Genomic DNA, 22,793 nt, shown 5'->3' with positions numbered 1-22,793 from the left:
TCGACTTTTTTCTTTTTTATTCCTTTCTTCACTGGTCAGTTTTATGTCGTGCATAGTACCACATCTGGTAGTTATCCAATAATAATGGACAAGCGTTGGAAAGTCTTTTCTTCCAATAAAAGAATAATTTAATTTGAAATAAAAGTACTACCTCGAAAATATCTCAACATAAATTCATAAAAGCAATGTATGAGTATTTTAAATTCTAAATACTAATATGAATATGTCTACACAAAAGTAAGCTGGAATTATTTTTCTCAAAATTGAATCAAAATATCCATCATTCACCCATTAAAGACATCGGTTCTCTTACATATTTTGCTAAATGAAAAACCATTTTTCTCAGTTAAGCGATTCAGTAACCGTTTCGGTCTTACAATTTGTGAAACGAACACAAAAACTTAAATATGTCCACACGAAAGCAAGCTAGAATAATTTTTCTCCAAAGTAATTGTGAATAATTTTCCCTAGCTTAGCGAATGGACAAAAAGCTTATCGTGTAATAAATGACATGAATAGTTAAAAAAAAATCAATAATTGACAAAAATAATGCAGTTTAGTTTTAGTGAAATAACGTCATGCTATCACTAATGATGGTATTTTTGGAGAGTGCGAAGAGAAGGCGGGATCAAAACTTGTGGTGTTCATGAATTAAGATCCTTATGAACATCCACTATAAGTCTGAGCTCTCTTAGTTATTGATGTAGCCGCCCTTAGCAGTAATGATTGCTTCCGGGAGGCGGGGGGAAGGCCTGGCACGCGCTGTGGATATAGTCCCAGTGATGTTGAGATCTCAAAGATGTCAATGATCTACAGGAGAAGGTTTGCAGAGTTGAGCCCCCTACCAAACCTAGGCTTGCAAACTCTCTGAAATATAAATAAGGAACACCTTAATGGCAGGGTTGGGACGGGTGGTTTTTTTAAATACGGGACGATTCTGTTTTTCATGGACGGTTGGAAACAAACTTTTTCCGATTTTGTAACTATTTGACCCTGAATTGCGTTAGATTCATATTTTTGAGTGACATGAACACATGGAAAACAGATTATGATCCAGCATTTCAATTTAAAAACAAAGAAAATCATTGGATAATTAAGAATTTTTCTTAAACAGAAACATGTCTTGCTTACATTATACTGTAAACATACATTAATATAAAACAATAGATATTAAGTAGAACATCAATCCTGAAATAGTGTATCACACCATCGATAAGATTCTGATCAATTACATCGTCCCAGAATGCAAAAATTTACATTGGCATCTATTTTCAGTGGGCAATGCACGATTCAAGACCCGAATTCAGGCCGTTATTCAACCCAACGGAGACTTCATGACTTAAAATAAATTTTCAATTACTCTATTTTTTTTTTTCGAATAGATCCTTGATAAAGGACCCTTTTTTGTTAGTTAGTTTAAAGGATCAAAAGCACCGGATTTTGTTATTATACCCCTGTATGAAGTAAAAAAAATCCTTTGGAATTTTCTTACTTTGTGGTTTTTTCTCAAGATTGTTTTTAATTTTGACGCACCACGCATACCATTTATTTTATTTCCTTTACAAGAGTCAGTTCTTTGACATGACGAATGATTTATGTGGGTGCATGACTTATGTTTTGTTAGCGCTGATTCTCCTATTAAAAATATGTATCAGACAGAAAACCGTTTCAAAAACTTTATATGCGTATGGATAAAGTTGCAACACCATTTGTTTATGGTTATATAATTGTGAGCTTTATTAATGTAGTTTTTAGGTCTACGAGAAAAAGAGTCTGATGCAAAGGTCCCTCGCCTCCACATCAAGATTTTTTTCGTTTCAAATACTTCAAATGTGGTGTGTCAACATAAAATTAATCTTGAACAAAAATAAAGAATAATATAAAATCCTAATTTATTATTTTATTTCATATATTTTTTTCGCTCTTCTGAAATGATGAGCGTGCTAAAGGTTCAGACAGCACAATGTTTCATAGACATATTTGAGTCAACTATAGGCTTATTAAAGATGAATTGGAATACCCAAAAATTTGAGTGGTACTTTAGAACAGTAGTTCCTGACCTTTCAAATAAAGCGACCCAATTTAGAACAAGGAATCAGTAACCCAGCTTTTTTATTTTTTGAGAATATTTTTTCCAATTAAGTTATATCAAACATAAATACAGAACATGGCTTAACGCGGAGGACAATCTTCAAGCTGTTGCCTCCAAAAATGAAACTTAGAATATACCTGATTCCTCCATGCCCAGTGCACATCCGTCAAGTTAAGTTTATGATTCGTTTATAAACCTATTTGCACATTCACAGCCTGTTATTCGTTAAGTCATCTATTTGCATAGAAGGAACTCCAAATTTAATTTTAATTTCTCAATATTATTTGCGTCTGGGATGAACCCTTTAAGTTATCGATTTGCATAGAAGGAACTCCATATTTAATTTTAATTTCTCAATAAGAGATGAAGGTGTTGCACATTGTCTAAGCACATATTTTAAGGATTGAACTCAAGAAAGTTTGAGAACCACTGACTTAGGGATCTATGACATTTAGTTTCACAGTAAGAATCTATATGAATGACTAGAAATGTTTTTCATCGTTTTTATTCGTTAAATATTTTACTTGAAATCAAGGAACGACATCTTTTCATTGGTGTCACAATCTCATTTAGTCTTTAGACCCTTTGTTTGATTTAAAAGACTTATGCTGCCTGAGATATGGCCCCGTTCAAATACATAAAATATATTTATCTCTCATCTTTTGAGAATAGTCATAAATTTTGGCAAATGTAAGTGCAATATGCGACACATTCAAAGAGTTAATAAGAAATCTTTGATGTTAGAAATTGAAGATTAAAGAATAGAGATATATTCAAGGCTCAGTTTTGAGAAAAATCATTCTAGCTTGTTTTTGTGTTGATCATACTCCAAACACGAAATTTACCATAAATCTTTTATAATAAAGTACCCTTATCAATATTCTATTTACTTTGGTACATAGATTAGACAAATGTAATGTGGGAAGCTGTAAGTTACTACGTGAATAAGCTGTATAAACCCATAAAATCCTAAACCATAAGAATAAAATAATATTTCCCCTCTCTCTATACTATTTATCATAGGAGCAGGGAGTATTGCTATATCAAAACCATAAATTACATTTCTCCATATCGTACAATGTACATTAGGGTGCCCCTTGGAGCTCAATTTTCTAATTGTACTTCCATCACCCTTCCAAATAGTTCCCCACATAATAAAACTTTGCACTGTAAAATATGTTTGACTTTAATTACAGCGTGGTACAAACAAATAGGCAAAATATTTAAAGGCTTATAACGAACAAACTAGAAGTGGCAGAAACATATTTTATTTATTAGTTGAAAGTTATATTTAATGACATTCAACAATTTATATTGAGATCTGCCTTTCTTGATAACCTCGGCCACACATGGTCGAGATCTTTGACAGTCCCGGCAACCGGAAATAGCTTTGGCATTGTAATGACAATGCTTCTGGTTTTGTACTTTTAATGTGCATTGCCTGGATGGATGGCTAGCCCAAGGAAAAAATTAAGTCTTCCAACAAAACAGTGCACCGGCCCACAAACCAAAAAAGTGCAGAATGTCTAGGCAACAAAATGTCTTCACTGTTGGGGCATGGATTTTGGGCCTGCAAACAGCCGGGATCTGAGCCCATGTGATTTCTACCTCTGGTATGAGGCCTGTTCCAAGTATCACTCGTCCGTGGAGGCCATGAAGAAGCCATTATCGCACAATGGCAAAACTGGATCTGCACGAGATGGCCTGTATCTGCCAAAGCTATAGTATTTAATATTTTGCATTATTTTAAAAAATTACAAAGGAAAAAATTTTATATCTGCAAAAAATTTCTTACGCGTGAGTAAGCTAGTAATACCGCGCCATTTATAGATCCATATAGTAATTATTACTATCATTCAATGTTGGGTTATTAAACCAAAATTATTTAAAAATTTATCAGCTTTCTTACACTATATTATTGATTACGATACGTCAACAAAAAACGACGAGGAATGCAAAAAAGTAACGGTTTGCAGATCTATACGTGCCCATTACTCTATAAATAAGGTTGCAGACATTGCCAATTGCTCTATGAGCTCGTCTGTAAGGTCAGAAGGTTCTCTAAAAAGTGGAGGACACAACAAGATTTTCACTAAAGACTTCTTGACTTAAAGTTTCAGAGTAAGGAGCAAGGAGTACCAGGAGGTGATGAAAGAGGTTGTGAAGCCCTGGTTGTATATTAACTACCCCAAAGGGGATCATTTTGAGCAACATAAGGCCCATATATGGTTATAAGGCTATATCAACTCAAGCTTGTTGCAAGGAAACCCTCAACGAATTCTGGTATCCAAACTTGTGTCCAATACTGGTGCATAAAACTTTGCTGGTTGGGTAGTTTAAACAAAGCTCATCCCTTATTGGCTATTATCTCTCTTGGAGTTCTTTTATGTCCCTGCAACACAGTGCCACTTTCTAAAGCCAAGATGACTAACAAATATAAGTAAAAACGTTCATGTCATAACAATGGCGTCCGCAGGTTTTGATTTCTTATTTTTTTTTCCGTAGACATTCACCAAAAATTAATTTCTTTGAAAAAAAATATAAAAAGTTAAATTTCAAATATAAAATTTTTGGGCAAAAAAATTTAAATCCATAGCTACCCACAAAAATTTCAAATAAGAAATTTTTTTCTCTGCCGCATAATTTCCCGGATGACTAACAATTTTTCAAGGAAAAAAGGACATTCCTTATTCGGAGGGGGGAACTACAGCATTCCAGCCCACCCTTGCGGACACTCCTGCTCATTAGATTATTTAATATGTTGTCTATTATAAAGTACAACTTTTTAGAAAACGAACCATTCACTCTTCTCTTTTAGTTGGTGTCCGGTAAAATGATTGTAGTAGAAAGGTTTCGGACAAAAACATTGGGGAAATATCGTTGCGTTGTAATATCGTTGTGTACATTATCATTGTGAGACAAAAACGTATCATCTTGAAGCAATATGATTTTGAGAAATTTTATTGGAAGACAATAATATCGTGTGCAATTTCCTTGCAATTTATATTATATTCGGAAGCTAAAACTATTGAATGATGAAGAAACATGCCAGCATGGAACCCTTCTAATCTATATTACAGCCTAGCCCACAGGTTGTATAGCTGGGCCCAGCCGCATGTTGAATTTATCTGACACCGCTTCCCTGAGCATCAATATAAACCCCTCTAATATCCTAAAATACACCCCGGTCCACAGGTTGTACAGGTGAAATGCTGGGCCCCAAGGTAGTTTAAACTCTACTGGTTCTGCGTTTATAAGCACCAAGGAACCCTTCTAACATGCTATAATACACCCTGGCCCACAGGCAGTATAGGTGAAGTACGGGCCCCGAGGTAAGTTGAACCTATCTCCCGCTGCTTCCCTGAGCATCAAGGCACCCTTCTTATATCCCAAAATGCACCCTGGCCCAGGTTTTACAAGTAAAGTTTGGGATATAAGAAGGGTACATTGATGCTCAGAGAAGCGGTAGCTGATAAATTCAACTTGCCTCAGGGCCCAGCACTTCACCTATACAACCTTGGGCTGGGGTATATAATAGCATGTTAGAAGTGTTCCTTAGTACTTATTAACGCGGCGGCAGTGGAGTTTAAACTACTTTGGGACCCAGCACTTCAACTGTACAACCCATGGGTGGGGATGTATTATTGTGTGCTAGTAAGGTTCCTTGGTGTTTATAAGCGCGGCGGCAGCGGAGTTTTAACTTCCTTGGGGCCCAGCCCTTCCCTTGTACAACCAGTGGGTGGGTGTATTTTGGTATATAGGAAGGGTACATTCAGGATCAGGGAAGCCACGGCGGATAAATACAGCTTGCCCGGGGCCCAGCACTTCACCTATACAGCCTGTGGACCGAGGTATATAATAGCGGGTTAGACGAGTTCTATCCTGGAAGGTTTCTTCATCATTCAATAGTTTTAACTTCGGAATATAATATAAATTGCAAACGATATTATTGTCTTGCAATGAAATTTCTCAGAATCATATTGCTTCAGGATGATATCATTTGTGTCTCACAATGATAATGTACACAACAATATTACCACGTCCCGATATTACACCAAACGTTTTTGTCCGCAACCTTTTTACCACAATCATTTTTCAGTGTACCCTTTTAGTTCACGGTAAAATTATAATTTATTCCACATTTCAGTTTTGTTTAACATTAAAAAGGTATGCAAATGTAAAGAAATTTACAATTTTAGTCGAAAGTTTAAAGGCCACCTCTGGATTTCCCTCAATCGTTACAATTTTTGTCAAAGAAATATATTTTCACTATGTGAGAGAATGTAAATGGAAAGAAATGATTTTCTGAGTCGACATTCAAAGCCACCCTAATGTACAAAATATATGCATTAATGGGTAGTGTCTGCCTACAATTCCTTTGTATCATTCTGCAATTGAATTTATTTTATGCTTGCTTAACTTTTTATTCTTATTTTATTTAAATAAATATTTGCTTAAAGGATTTATTTAAAAAAATATAAATTATTCTTATATTTTGAATTGCTATTTTTCATCCATTCATAAATAAAGAAATACATTAGTCGCCAATAATATGGGCACCCGAAGGATTACTAACTAGACCCTTCTGGGAGGGGGGGGTTGAGCCCTTCTAAAAAATTTACTATATCTTGTACATATTTATAAGTCTGTTTTTGGTGTAATCACACATGGAGAAGGAGAAGGGATGGTATTGTTATTTTATAATCGTACATTAATGGACGGAACATTTCATACAATAGCAGTCATGCAACCTCGTTTGTTTTTTCTGTTTCTCCTATTTGAAAATTGATACATAGCAATAAAAAAAGTTTTTTTACTAAGTATATTATTACACATAAGCAGACATCTATGTGAAAAATAAGCCCTTTTTGTATTTATATACATTATATATGTATAAATGGAGATACAACAGAGACTGCAATTCATTTATAGGCAAGTGTGATGCTCTGGAGAGAATAAGGAGGGAATATGTAAACCTCGGCCAAATAAAAAAAAAAACTCTTTATTAAAGTCTTTCAGAAGACTGGCCATTTCAGTGACGTTTTTTTAAATCGGTGCTTTTATTTTTTCTAAATATTTATTATACCTATATCATAATATAACCCTTTAATTTAAAGATATCTTGATGATTATGTATATCGCAAAATCCATTTCAAAAACGTATTAGATTTATAAGAAGAATCTGCTTATAAAAAAATAAATAATAACTCAAAAGAAAAAAACTTTTCGAAACAGAGACCATGATTCGGAAAATGTACAATTTATGGATGTAATATACATTTGTACCAAACTCTTTCAGTCTTCTATTTGTTAATTCATAATTGTTTTTTGAAATTCAAAATTAATTATTATAATTCTTAAATTAACATTGGACATATAAATATTTTTTTCTTAGAAAAAAAACACCGAATATAGGACATTCAGCTCTTAAGACAAGAGAGAGATTATGTATAACTAATTAAAATGAATACAACATTTAAAACAGTTATGATTTAAAAATAATGTTTAGTAGTTATCAATTTTTGACTTCCAATGAAAAAAATCTGTCACGACATTTCTATGATTATAAAACCCTGCAGGAGGACTTATCTATAAAAGGGTTTGAATTTTTCCCATGGAATCTAGTTAGAAGACAGTCACAAGGGGTTTTTTTCTGTGATAAATATCTTGAGAAACGAGAATTCGCTTCAAAGCTGCCTCTTGTGATGTTATTTTTATAGACTTTTTTAGAATGCTTTGATTTTATAAATTATTGTTTTAAAAGATGTGATTTTAGTATATGGGTATATGTTATACAGATTGGAGCATTTAATTAGGGGTTCTGTGGCTTAGGGGGAGTTGGCCATCCCCGTCTACGAACCCTTAATTGTAAATAAAAATCCAAATGTTAAATATTTGATAGACAAATCTAAATTTTTTTTATTAATGTAAATTAAAAATAACAATTGTGAAAACACACATTAATAGAAAATATTTGGGAATGGTTTTAATAAAATTCTGCACGTCATATTTTATTTCTTTATCTCGAAAGTGGAGACAGAAAAAGCCACCCGCTTACCCCCAAAAAATAATTAACACCGTTATATTATTACTTATAGAAATAGGTTTATTATATATATATATAAATCCAATAAGAATTGAGAACTACTAACTAAACCCTGAAAACACCCCCGACATTCGCGGTACAATTGGGGAGGGGAGCGATTGTGAGAGGCGCTTAGTAGTTTTTTCAAGTATCAGCAGTGGGTTGTTTTATCCCATTTGGGACCCAGCGATATCGAAAAACACTACCAATATTCTGGGTACAAAATGACAATTCATAAAGTCTCTTCCCCGTTTTCTCATAAATTTATACAAAATGTCCTTATAATAAAATGTTTTATACGAATTGTCCTTATACGAAGATGTTTTATACGAAGTTATCTATTACCGAGAGTTTCAAAGAAAGAGCTGTTGATGGAGGATGAGAACTCCTTCACGGGGTCTTTTATCTGAATACTCTGTCTTTTTATGGATCTTTCTTTATTCTAAATACTTCTTACAGTAGTATTTAGAGTATAGGATAATTCTAGACAAGATCAAGAGCTATGATGTATTCTTGAGGCTATGAACGATGATCAACAAGGTTGAAGTCGCTGTCACAGACCTAGATTGTAAGAGGAATCTCTACAATGAACATTAAAGTAGATGATATACATCGAATGAGACTCGAGAACCTCGTCCTGAGGGATACGATCCCTACGAATAAACTGCCATGGTACATGTGTACGCGTCTAAAACTGAACACTCTGAAATTTTTAAAAATAGTTCAATAATTCTGTAATTTTTAAAGTGGTCGATCAATTAATTTATTTAACATGAAATATGAGAGTCTTAGACACATGTCTATTCAATATGGCCACCCATGTTCTCCACTACGAACTCCAACCTGGACCAGAACTTGCTGCATGACTTGGCGATGAAGCTCTGGTCGAGTTTAGCTCAGGCATTCTTGAGGGAAGACTTCAGTTGGCCCTTGGACTGGTATTGGACTCCCGACAGCATCTCCTTTAAAAGCCCAAACACTACGAAGTCAAGCGGCGAACAATCAGGTGAGTGAGGCCTTCTTCTTAAGCTTGTTGAGAAGAATCTTAGACCTTGCAAGGCGTTTTTCCTTGTCTATAGGATTGAGGGGTTGACTAGGGGTTCTCATGTAGACCTTAAGGCCAAGATCTTTCTTAACTAGCTGGCAATGGTCCTTCTGCTGATGTTGAGCTCCCTGGAGAGCCCGCTAACGGGCTCCTTGCCTCTCTTGTCCTCGGCAGACATTTTCACGGCAGCAACTATTTCGTCCGACCTTCGAGGGCTTGACTTAGATCTTGTGGTCCCCTCAGGAGTCCCTTAGGCTACCACGCTGTAAACGGTGATGCGGCTGCAGTTCAGAACCTTCTCAATTTCAGTTGGAGTTTTTCCCTGCGCGGAAAGTTCCAAAATTGCGATTCGACGTATCTTCATATTATCGGCTGTTGTTTTACTGTTGCTACTTAGATTTTGCTGGAGTTTTGTTTATATCTAGTCAATACCCTCTCGAAATATAAACCGGTTTCAACTGAATAAAATCAAGAATATGTGCATGGCGTAAAATGAAAAGGAGGGTTCAGTTTTAGAGGCACACACCTGTATAATTAACAAGCAGTTCAAAATATTATCCTTTTCCTATGTATCTTTCAGTGGATGTAGCTTAGTCAAGATTATCTTCCATATTTGTTTTAGTATTCATGCGTATATATAATAAAAATTTGGAGGAGTGGGGGGGGGGCTCAATCCCACCACCCTAAAAAAGGGTTCTTGAGACGCTACTGTTTAGCAATCATAATATGAAAATAGAATGGGAACCTCTGCTTAAGGTCCTTTTTTCTAAATTGGATTTGTCACTATATAAAACCTCCTCCAGATCACCCATTTGAGCTCTGTATTTCAATATGTTTCAAAGTTATGTTCGACTATGTATTTTGAACGTTTTACTGGCCTCTGAATGTGACCATAGATAGCCTTCGTACCAATTTGGATCAAAATCGATCATTAACTTTTGCCATACTCCTGGTGACAAACCAACTAACAGAGGCAAGAACGTACCTTAAGGTAATGATTGTGTATTTAGATTTTTTTTTTTTTCTTAGCTAACCTAAAATACCTATTTCCCACACGATCATTCCATATTCCAGTGATTTGTAAATGATTTATTGCAAGACACTTAATAGAAAATAATTAAAGTAAACAGTAATTGATAATTTTTCATATATTAATTTTATTTTAGACACCATCAAAGATTATAGAAATCAAACCTATAATCAAGAGAAAAAAAATCAAATAATCTTATCGAAAAATAGTCATAAAATGATGGTTCAGAGATTCCACTCACCTCTATTAAAAATTAATCGAAATTCAGCATTACAAAGAGGTATCTTGGTATTGGAAGGATAAATATAATCGCCCATAACTTTTTGGATGGCTTTAATCTATTTCTCCCTCTTTTTGGTATGCGAGGAAATCTAAAATAATCTGTGTTGTATTCTCTCGGACCGGTTTTGCATTCCGGGAATATAAAACTGACTTTAATTTAAAGACACATTATAATCGATAGTTTAATTTATGTTAAGAATAAAACAGTTCTTAAAATGAATATATTAACTTATCCATTCACAGTACATACATTCAAGACGTTAAGTATATTAAGTTATAGAAAAGAAGAAGACTATTAGTTATGGTGACTAATGAATAGCAAACAACGCAAATAAATATTCACAGTACTAAAAACTGATTGAATCGTTCAGTTGGAAGATATATTCATTGTAGCATGTACCTTCACCTAGATTATTTCATGCACATAAATTGACAATGGAGTTGACATGGCCTTACCTCACTAACATAATGTGCAGATTTACTGTGCATTTTATTCTTATACATAAACGTAATACGTAATACATAAAAATGAGCCTGCAGGGCCTAGCTTACTAAAAGCAAAACAGGCAATCCCAGGGGTCCTAAAATGATACTCTCAATTTTTATAAAATGATGTCCAATTTCTTTTATTTAAGGTAACATCCAATTTATTTTCAACAGCCTCCCTCCTTTAATAAATAGCTGAACCGACATATTTTTTCTGAGTTACATTATGTATTGGAAAGGTTGATCCGTGGCATAGGCAATATAGGAAAATGCTAAGTATGCCGTTCATTCAGGGGTACCATAATGGGTGCAAAGAAAAAAAAGGTGACTCCGAACCTAACCCGACTTTTGGGGCACAGCTTAATTTTTCCAACATTATAGTTGGGCCAAGTTGCCCCCATAAAACTAGGGTCTGGTCGGTTTTTAATTGGCAGACCCAGTTGGATTTCATTTTTTATTTTCTTGCTGAATTTTTTTTGGCGTATTTAGTATAGGGATAGTAATATTAGTTCCTCCATATCAGGTTTAAACTTACTAAAAAGACGATGTAGATCCCATGGTCGTTAATTCTAAGCTTGTTCATTTCTTTGAAAAAAAAATAAAGCAACTTCACTGAAGGCCTGTTCTATCAAATATTATGTTGGAAAAGCAAGTAAACATATTTTCACCTTATTTCATAATACTGGATACTTTTTTTTAAGTAGCCAAAAATCTTTGTATCATATCTTTAGCTTTGGACTTAGTTCAATGAATTTCTTGGGTACATTGTATAAGTTTGACCCTACGTCATAATTTTCTCTTTCTATTTTAAAATTGGAGACAACGACCGTGGATAGTTGAAAAACATAATGGTGTTGATGGGGATAATTAAGTGAATGAAAGAACGTTGGCCTTTTTTGAAATTGGTCAGCAGTGATTCTGATGTTCAACCCTCTCGATCCATGAAAGCTGGAACAAATGTATATCTCCCTTACACAGTAGTCAGTACCCATCTATTTTTGAGAGGAACAGCTAGCCAAAGTGACCAAAAGGCAACAATGGGATCTGCTTTATGAGGTTTATTTATTAGCTAAGACGTTGCAAACGTCCAAAGGAAAATGTAAAATTTCAGTGTCCCTGATGGTATATTGGGCTACATCTACATTTATAATTGCCTCAAATAAGAATAACTATATTATAATTTTTTTTTTCATGAAATTTTATTTGTGTAAATACAAAGTCAACCTATCTGAATAGGTTTATTTAATTTTTATGTAAAAATAACAATAATTTCTTCAGATTATATACCTATTCTTATATCCCAATACTACTGATACTTAAGATAGACTTATTAATTAACCAGCCACTATTGGGGCCCCATGGGTCTTTTTAGATTTAAAAAATAAAACTCTCTGATTTGAAATATAGATAGATAAGCTTTACCTCCGAGTTCTTTATAACCCTAAAAAATGATCACCTTTAATGGGTTAATAACCAAGGTCAATTAAAATTATAATTATTATTGCTGGCTTTAACTAATTATGTGAGTAGAAATGGAGATGGGGGGAGGGGGACTCTTTGATAGGGATATAAAATTGTTGAGCATGTTAAGCCTATGTATCTCACACATATAAGACGTCTCCAAACGTTGGTCTGCCGATCTTGCCTTTCCAGAAATCTTGCGTAATCGAAATTTTCAAAATATTTTTATCAGTCTTAGGATAGTCTACCGGTGGTCTTACATGAGTCATGTCAGTGTCTTGCGACATCCCTTCATCATTGCACAACGTTCCACCGACTAGCAAAAATATGTAGAAAATTATGGTGCCTTGGTCTTGCATTGCTCTCAGCATTGTCTTTGTTGTGGTTGTAGATGTGCCATGATTCTTTTGTGTATCTTGAATAGAAGGAAGTCCCCTCCTTGGTGCACCCATTTATATACAGAATGTGACGCTTGATTGGAGCTAGCAACAAGGCAAATTGCATCCAGAGATAGTTGCACAGACATCGCAGGACTTGCGTGCGACCATCGCACACAAGTCCCGTGACATCAGGGCTAATATGAAGTCGTCCCTGGGAAGTCTCAGGAAAGCTGTGTGACAGTCGTCCTACACTCGTGGAATAACATGCCGGCACCCATACGATTATTTGGAGCTCTATACTCTTGAGTGGAGGGTGAGCTACTGAAGACTTGTTCTTCATTATATTCTCCAATTAAATTCAAATTATTTTTTACCGGCCTTACCTAAAGTCAATTTTGTGAGTGAAGGAAGTGAGCTCCAAAATTATTATTATGCTTAGTTTAGTTTATTTTCTGATGTTTTTTTATTCCTTTGGGATTTGGATCTGGAGAGTTAGACAACTTTTATATAGCGACTCCCAATAAAAGTTATAAAAGATAAGCCGTTGTATTTGCGTTCAAAACTTGATACGTCCCCGTTGTACGATAAAACAATTGCTTTGTGTGTTCTCATTTGAATGCAACAATTATCATTAATGTAATTCGGCTCAAGAAGTATTTTCTCTTCTTTGATATTTGAGTTTCAATCCAATAAGAGAGGAAGAAATTTTTATGGTTTCAAATAAAACTATTCAATTATAATAGCAAATTAAAAATTTAACAATACTCATACCGGAAAATATACTTGGCAGTTTTAAAACGAATAAATGTACGTAGTATATAATACATTTGTGAATGGGTTTGAGTGTTGATAGGATCTGAAGTGCTTTTTTTTCTAACTAAAGCATAATTTAGAAACAATATTAAAAACATAAATTGTTCATTTTGATACAAGATTCAATTTTTAAAATAACTCTTACATATGTTTTGAATTAGTCTGGTTTAGAGTTAACAAGAATAAAAAAGTTTCATGGAGTGTTCTTTTGATAGCCATGTAATTTTTGCGTGTATAAATAAACGTTAAAACTCTTCATAATTATCAATGCCAAGCTGTCGAAAAAAGCTAGAATTGAGGGAATGTAGCTGGATCTTATTTTCTGCAGTGATTACAGTATTAATCGATCAGTAAAGTCGACGACTAAGATTTTCATGCTACCAAACGCTGACTATGTATCACACAAAGCAATGCTAGTACACCAGGTACGGCTTTTCAAGAAACTGATGAAGCAACAATGACTATCTATCAAGGATGGTAAACCATTTATTGCCTTGCAAGAATGTTAGTAAGTGGAATGTTGTTTTCTTGGAAAAAAATTATCAATGATATCAAATACGACTCTCCTTTAATATTTATTGTAAGGTTTCTTACAATATTATTTTCTTGATCCAACTTTTCATCCTTGACAAGTACTAATATAAGCAAGAAGGGTATATTCATTTCCTAGTAAAATTAACTCATCTAAATACAACCTAATTGATGTTCCTGCAAGAATGTTGATATATACAATTTATCTTTAATGTTTTGAGCCATTTCATCTATTCTTCCTTGAACTGAGTTATTAGTGAGATGCTTAGAGTTCATTATTTGGTGTATGACATATATACAACTGTGTGCATAATTTTTCATATTCCCCAATGGTGTAAGCCTTACCAAATCTAGCAATGACTGAACTGGACTGGACCGTTACTGAACTAGTAGGGACTGTTGTCTTCAGTCTAAAATAAGGACCAACACTACACTACTTATAAGTGTTCAGTTTAATTGCATCCATCCCATATAAATCAACTGGTTAATACAATCTTCCCTTCCCTTCTAACTTTTAATAGTAGAGTGTAGATCAAAAAATGTTGCTAGGTAGAAAAAATGGAAGGAAAAGGAGGAGGAGGAAGATTCAAAAGTTTATTTTTGTATATTGATATGATACATATTTTTTGATATATATATATATGTTATATATATGAGCCTGTCCGTTCCACAGACGCATGAGGGGGGACGCAATTTCACATAAAAATCGTGTTGGTCAAATAATTTAAAAATTAATGTTATTCATAACTTATGTTTGACTATTTGAATCGAATGTTAAAGTAACTAATTTATTCCAGAACAATAATTAAAAAACCCAAGAACGATTTTTTTTTCTGGGTAGCCACCTGGGTTTGATAAAAAAAAGTCATATTCGTATTTTTTATCACAAATAAAGAGTTTATTATAATAACCTTTATAAATTAAACCCTGTTCAACCCCATCTCAATAAACTAACCTACTCCTAACTTGCCTAAAGTAAAGATGCTCCAACTACATAACAACTTTGAAATTACTTTACCTCCAAATAGATTAGTATCCTGCGTAATATCCAATGCTTCAATATAATGCTCATAAGTTTTCATTTGAATTTCAGCAATAAGGGTTTATTTGAATTTCAGCAATCCAAGACGAATTAATTTACTAATGCAATCTCCCTTCATGTTACTACCAAAAATTTGTTGAACAGATTGAATTCTCATAAGTGTTCATCCAAGACGAATTAACTGGCTAATACAATCTTCCCTTCACTTTTTATTTTAATATTAGATAGAGCTAGAAGAAAACAAAAACGGAGAAGGAGCACATATCTTGCAAAAAATATTCTTTTTTGCAAGATATGTTTCTTTTTGTAGATATAGATTATTGCACACATCTTGCAAAACATATTATTTTTTTTTATTATAATACGAACATATTATATTTTTAATTAATGATGTAATTTGTTCTATTATTTAACGGGATAATTTTAAAAAAAAATAACACCCTCATTGACGTCACGAGGGATCGATTTTACCTCTGTAAGGACCGACAAATGTGACTGTACTGAACTGGATGGGAACAGACTGGACTGAACTGTAGTTGTTCTCAATCATAAATAAGGACCGACAACACACTAATTGTAGTCACATTTTTTTCATTGCAAGCAATTCGATTACTAGTACAGTGATGTCCAAACTATGGATTGTGAGCTACATTGCGGTCCGCCTAATGTTTAGGTATGACCCACTACTCATTCTCACTTAAAGTATTATTTCTTAGCAAAATTGTCGCAATATCATCCAAATGCATATGATGCTGATATAATAATTGATCATAATTAGATTTGGCCTTTTTATACTTGCACTAAAATTGAAATAAATCTGTATTTAATAGTTTTGTTTTATATTTTCCATTTATAAAAATTGTCGCATTATCATCAAAACGTTCATAATACGTACAAATATTGAAAAATATTTGACGGCATCTCGTATTTTCATAATAACATTACATAATAGGTTCCGTGATCCATTTAAATATTTCGAGTGGGAATGCGACCTATTATATTAAAAGATTAGAGATACCTGATGTAGTACATTTTATTCAAATTTATATTGTATTCAGACAATAAAACTATAGTATGATAAAAAATTATCAACAGACTCCATTTTTATTTTGCAAAATATATATGGGCCTACAGGTTTAGCAGGTAGATCAAAACCTATCGCCACCACTATCTTGTGTATCAAGGACCCGTTTGAATATATTAGAATACTCCCCGGCCCACGGTTTATGCTATGTAACCACTTGTCCGCAAGGGGGTCCAGATCCATTGCTGCCTCTATTCAGAGTATCAAGGACTCCATCTAATATCCTATGCCACACTTGACCCACGAGTTAGTCAAGTGAACCCCCAGTCCAAAATGTGTATTATTACCCACCGCTACCACTTCCATGAACATCAAGTACCACTTTCAATATCCTATAATACACTCCAGCCCATGCGTTTTTGCAAGTCAACCGCTGGTCGAAAAGGTGGGTCATAATCCATTTCCACCGCTTCATTGAGCATCAAGAATCTTCGCCATTCACACAACTCAAGAGATTGAACCTTTTTGTTATTATATTTATTGTTTTAAAGGTAACTTTGGTGGTTATTTATGACCATCATGCGGCTTCTCTGCAACCGGAGGGACCAGGTGTTTTTAATACTAAAATATAAGCCAAAAAATTTAACCATTTGAATGAACGTGAAAGAATATGGGTATATCAGGATGACTACAGCAACAAGTAAAGATCTAATACAAAATTAAAATTAGAATTGTTGATGCTATTTAATAATCGAACAACAAGGTTGAATATTTCAAATAAATTTTATTAGTTTCTTCAAAATAGGCATAAACAAAAAACTTATTTAAATACACTTTTCAACCTCAAATGTAATCATTTCAAAAAATCATCTTTTTGAACATAATATTTTTACTTTAAATATTTTAAACATAAACACATTGACCAAATAAACTACTTTTGCAGCATATGTGCAATCATGGCATTTGCTATTACAGAGGTGTCATTTTTTTCCAGATGGGCTTATCTGTTTGGAGTCGTTCCAATTGCACCAATTAAACATTCTACAGAATGAATGAAAACAATCTAGACTGATTTTTTTTTTAAGTACCAAATTATTTGTGTCCAAAAAAGTAGGTTCCAGATCGAAAACAACAAAAAAAATTGTATATGGATCATTTATTTTGATTTATACACAAATACAAATTCAGGGGCGTCCACAATATATTATTTTTTTGGGAGGAGGAAGCTTGGTTTTAGGAAAAAAAAATCAAATATAAATTTTTTGAAAAAAATTTCAAATGTTACATTTTTGTAGAAAAAAGTTCAAAATTCCACAGGTATTCACCAAAAATTGAATTTTTCAGATTTAAAAAAAAAAATCCATAACTGTTCATAAAAAATTCAAACATTAAATTTTTTGCTCTGCTACATAATTTGCCCAAATGTAAAAAAATTTCGCGTAAATTTTTTTTATCCTCACCAAAAAAAATTCTAGAATGAAGCAAAAATTCCTTAATTTGGTGGAACTACAACACCTCCCCCTGCGGACACCCCTAAAATTCCTTTGAGTCAAGAAAGAGCTATGATTGTACTAAAAGTCTGGAATGATCCCTCTATAGATTTGATAGTTCACTGGGATAGTTATTAATAATAATTATTAGGATCACCTGTGTAACTTTATTTCAGTAAATAAAAAAAAATAATAATAATATTAGTGAATAAATATGTTTCTAGGGACACTGTTTGCTGTTCACACCAATAGAGGATAATTAATATAAATAATTTGATTACTAATTTGTTAATTTTATGAACTAAAATATAATAATATCCTTTCCCACCCTAGATATAATTAAAATGATAAAATACATTTAAAGCAATAAATCATTGATTTGTTATTATATTTTTTGAATAAGTAGTTTTAATTATGTCTATAATAATTTTCAATGACTTAAATATTAAAACGAACCAACATTATTTTTTTTTTAATCAAAAATATCCATTTTAATTGCCTTATAATATTAAAATGTTAAAATTTATTGTCATTGAAAATATCCTGCTTTTTCTCACATAGAACGGAAGAGTTGATACTATAATTTCAACAAACCTCAACAATTGCATAGCATAGTATAAATTAAACATGAATTACTAGATACAGCAATATAGCAATCATTGGTCTTGCAGGGGCGTCCACGGGATTATATATTAATATATATATTTTTTTATTGCTAGGTTGCATGAATGATTTTAATCTAAAAAGTTGGATGTAAATGGAATAAATTTTGATTACTTATGTAAATATAATATAAATTGCACACGATAATATGGTCTTGCAATGAAATTACTCACAATCATATTGCTTACACGATGATATTCCCGAAATAATTTGGTCTCACAATGTATATTAGTACACAGCGATTTTACAACGCAATGACATTACCACAACGATTTTGTCCGCTATCTTTTTACCACAATCATTTTACAGAGAACCCCTTACAAAGTGTCCATTCTAGCTCACTTAATGTTATATACTTTTGCCATAACGTCTTATTTCTATACAATCCCCCAAAACACGTAACTTCACCAAGTGTTCATCAATGTATGCATAGCATAGATGATTTTGCATTAAAAATTATTTGTGAAAGTCAAGACGATAACTAATGTACAACCTCATATTTAGAAAAAAATAAATCAAACTACAATCAGATTAAATCAATAGCTTTATTTATTTCAGTTCTTCTTTAGAAATAACATTTTTTTACAAAGAAATTACAATTCACGCTCTAATGCTGAGGCAGTAAGAATAATTGTAGTCCATATACATTACCTAAACAAATTAAGAAGCTAATATACTTATGTATAGTTTATTTAAAAATCAGAATTTAGATAAAATATACTAGTTGCGTCTCAGTACGAATTTACAAATATAAATAATAACTTTAAAAGAATAAAAAACCATATTACGAGTAATTACTCTGGCTAATTGGATATATTAAATGGAGGAATGTACTAGTTTACAAATCATATATAAAATAAGATCATTTCACCAGTGTTCAGCAATATTTTAAAAGACATAATAATACATATGCATATGTAAATTTGAAGGATTAGCTGCCCTTTAGATTAGATTTTAGTTGAATCTAAGAGCACGAAATGTCGTAAAAATATGATTGTAGAATGAAGCACAATGGAAAACGTTTGTACAGTATTTTCTTTCTAATTACGATAATATCACGGATACATTCAGAGCTTCTTTCTGGCTCTCAGAGTTGAGCTTCTAATAAATGAGTTTATGGGTGTTAAAACTCTTTTTGAAGATGGAGTTTTAAATAAACTTTTCTTAGCACTGACGTTGATTACAAGAGATTTTTTAGAACTAAGTTGAACAGCAGATCTAGAACGACGATTAAAAGCTCTTCCTCGAGTTGCAAGAGTTGTCTTTGGCGTTTGTTTTATATTATGGGGCGTCTGCAACAATAATAAAAAAAATCATCATTTTATTACGGTTGTAACAGGTAAAATATTAGATGAATAGCTGTCTAAGCACTCTACATGCTAAAATTAAGAGTTAAACTAATGTTATAATCTGAATTAGGAGTTTTAAAAAAAAATGAGTACTCTACAAAAAAACAGATATTCACCAGTTATATTTGTATTTTGTCCAAGTTTACGTACCTAAAAAATAATAAATTGAATGTATAAAATAGACTCTCCCATGTCAATAAATGGGACTTTGAGTACGAACTAAGTTAACAATTATGCACTAACAACGAAAACAAACATATATGTATGTAGGTATATATTTGTATCGTCTAAAAAAGTACATAAATGCATATTGTAATATATGTAAGTTAACAGCTAATTCGGAAATAACTTTAATTAAACATTTGTCTCACCATCTCTGTTTGTCGTGTGCTATTAGCATTTATTGCAAGTGGATTCTATTGAAAAAAACACAATATATAACATAAATAGTCATTTGATATACACTTACAAGGAATGGATCTTTATCTCCCAAAGAGCTCAGCGTCATCTTGAATTCACTAGATCCAACGACAATAGAAGATTGCAGAATATTTCGACGTCTTGATAGATTAGACCGCGTGGAATTGCAACGAGTAGATGTTGATCTAGTTAATGTAGACCGTGTAGACTAAAAAGTGTAATTTAACTTTATGTAGAATCATTTATTAGAGATAAAATAACTTACAGATCTAGTAGAATTGACGGTACCACGAGTTACATCGGATTTATATCTTTTAGTGACACTATTATCAGAAGTATTTGGTGCTTTTCTTTTAGTTGAGTTGAGCTTAGCTGGTGTAGATCCATACCTTGACTCTTGAATCAGAAGTTGTTTTTTAGCATTTGCCTTTTTAACTTTTTCCCTTTGTATACTATCCTCATGTTCTTTAATTTGAATTTCCATATATGTTTGATAAGGTAATCCTCCAATTAAGAATTCGATTCCATTTTCTAATCTATAATCGTCCATTGCATCTTCCAAGCATTTTTCAATTTTGGGAAGATCCTGTAAGTTTAAAGTCCATTATTATTACAAGTATAAATGAAATTAAAATACGCTAATGAATTAATTTATTTTTTGTCTACTAACCTTCTCCACTCGTCTTCGATCTTTTTCCTCTTTAAGAAATTTTGTACTCTTGCAATTAAATCTATTTGGATCTTTAGCTTTTTTCTCCAATTCTAATTTCTTCTCCCACAACGCATGTCTCTGTTCAACCATATGAAATAAAAACTCATTATTGTAATAGTATGTTCTAATTTTTTCAATTTCTTCCTCATGTTCCGTTAGCAGTTCCTCGGAATAAATAGTTGAATAAAAGGCTGAAAAAAGGGATTGTTGTTTTTCGTTATAAAAACACTTTTTCCACCATTCCCGTAATTCCTTTCGGGAAGAAACAATAAAGCGTTCCATATGCTCAATTTTGAGAACCTCCAGCTCATCCAATCTAAATTGTAACTAATTCAAAAATTAAAAGGTAAGGTATCGAATGAATGAATATCATAGAACTTACTGCTTTGAGCTCATTCGAAGAAAACCCAGGGTTTTCGTGGAGAAAGTCTGAAATTTCTCTTTCGTCCAATTCGAGCTTTGAAGCAACATCTCTTATTCTACACCTCATTCTCTCCGTTTCCCTCATATTTTGTTGGACTTGAGACTCCAACCTTTCTATCGTCTTAGCCACAGAGCAAAGTCTCACCTCCGAGAGAGGGAGAAAAGATTCGTCTGTCTCACAGAAAATAGCTCGCTCGAATGAATTGGCGGGCTCGATGTCTAATTTGATCAATAAGTCAGCAAATGACTTTTTGTATGCCTTAAAGGTGGAGAGACGCTCTTGCTTGAGCTCCGTAAGGTAGATCACATGCTTCTTGAGAGAGAGTTCTTCTTCTTTGGAGGGAATGTTGTGGAGAGTGATGGAGTACGGCTCTTCCGCGAGCATCTCACCCAGTTTCACATCTTGCTTCACGTAAGATGTCAATTGGCTTAGGCGCTCCTTCTTCTTCTGGAGCAAGTTCTCCACTTTGTCCCGTAAATCTTTTTCCAGGAAAATTATAGACAGAGCCGCTGGAGGCTCTTCCAAAGAAATGCCCAACTCCTTCGAGAGGGAGTAGAGCTTCTTGTAGTGCTCTTCGATGTTCTTGAAGAGCGCAGATCGATGTCCTTCTTCCTCCTGCATCATGGCTTTGAATTTCTCCTCCAGACAGTTGTGCACCACCTGCACTCGGTATGCCCCAGAGCTACCACTGCTGCACCCCATCTGTACCCACAGATCCCAAAGACTTCCTCCATACTCGAGGCTCAGGGCACTCAAAGAGTCGATGAAACTCTCTTTACTTAGGGAGGAAAAAGAATCGCTCAAATCCAAGTTGAATCCTTTTTCCTTCTCGTCCATTCTTCTTCTTCTTCTTTTCCTAACACAGATGAAATTTATATTGATGAATGATGACTTAAATATACTCACGAAGTACTCCTAGTAACTAAAACAAGTCATGGATTACTTAACATCTGGATAAACTATTCGCTTTTAAAATTACGCAACCTCTCTATTAGAAGTATTTCTGTTTTGATTCAATAAGTTAAATAAATATATTCTTTTATCGTCGATTAATTCAAATAAATGGTATTTGCATCGAAATTGATTATTCTTCCTGTACGTCAAATATGCCTTCCAATTGTGTGGTTTCTTGTTGTCACACTTGTAAAACACCTGATCGAAACCTCAATGATAATAAAATAAAAACTTATCTACATAATGTTCCAACATCAAAGTTGGAAATTCTAAATAAATGGTAATCAGCTATACTGTGTAGCTGATTTTCTATACTAATAAATTAGATACCGTGTAAAAATACTTCATATTATTTTAGTGATTTTGATGAGTGCTTATATACAATTATTATTGTTATAGATACTAAATCCGTTGATAGCTCTAAATAAGTTGTTTTTCTCTTCATTTTAAACATGAAGATTTTGAAACAGAAACTAAGTGAAAAAGAAAAAGTGTTATAACATCTTTAGG

The 22,793-nt window shown here is 33.2% G+C and overlaps 1 protein-coding gene across 3 annotated transcripts; it reads right to left on the bottom strand.

The window, feature by feature from the left end:
- Positions 1–18,955: 18,955 nt before the first annotated feature.
- LOC121125355 (protein regulator of cytokinesis 1) lies at positions 18,956–22,240 on the bottom strand. 3 transcript variants are annotated; one of them, XM_040720507.2, is made up of 7 exons: positions 21,288–22,240; positions 20,864–21,232; positions 20,459–20,779; positions 20,243–20,401; positions 20,145–20,189; positions 19,890–19,923; positions 18,956–19,716 (listed from the first exon to the last, which is right to left on the bottom strand). In XM_040720507.2, exons 1-7 carry the CDS (start codon positions 22,164–22,166, stop codon positions 19,706–19,708), a joined length of 1,818 nt encoding a protein of 605 aa, XP_040576441.1. In that variant the 5' UTR covers positions 22,167–22,240; the 3' UTR covers positions 18,956–19,705. The 3 variants fall into 3 exon arrangements, with proteins under 3 accessions (XP_040576441.1, XP_040576439.1, XP_040576440.1); XM_040720505.2 differs by lacking the exon at positions 19,890–19,923; XM_040720506.2 differs by lacking the exons at positions 19,890–19,923; positions 20,145–20,189.
- Between the last annotated feature and the right edge of the window lie 553 nt (positions 22,241–22,793).

This window comes from Lepeophtheirus salmonis, chromosome 10 (assembly GCF_016086655.4).
Source record: "Lepeophtheirus salmonis chromosome 10, UVic_Lsal_1.4, whole genome shotgun sequence".
Classification (NCBI taxonomy): Eukaryota; Metazoa; Arthropoda; class Copepoda; order Siphonostomatoida; family Caligidae; genus Lepeophtheirus; species Lepeophtheirus salmonis.
This window is presented reverse-complemented; position numbering and strand designations above follow the sequence as displayed.

Coding starts and splice junctions, on each gene's coding strand:
- LOC121125355 (XM_040720505.2), bottom strand. CDS start 22,166: ATGGACGAGAAGGAAAAAGGATTCAACTTGGATTTGAGCGATTCTTTT. Junction 20,780..20,863: donor ATCGAAGACGAGTGGAGAAG/GTTAGTAGACAA, acceptor TTAAACTTACAG/GATCTTCCCAAAATTGAAAA. Junction 20,190..20,242: donor GAGATAAAGATCCATTCCTT/GTAAGTGTATAT, acceptor TTTTTTCAATAG/AATCCACTTGCAATAAATGC.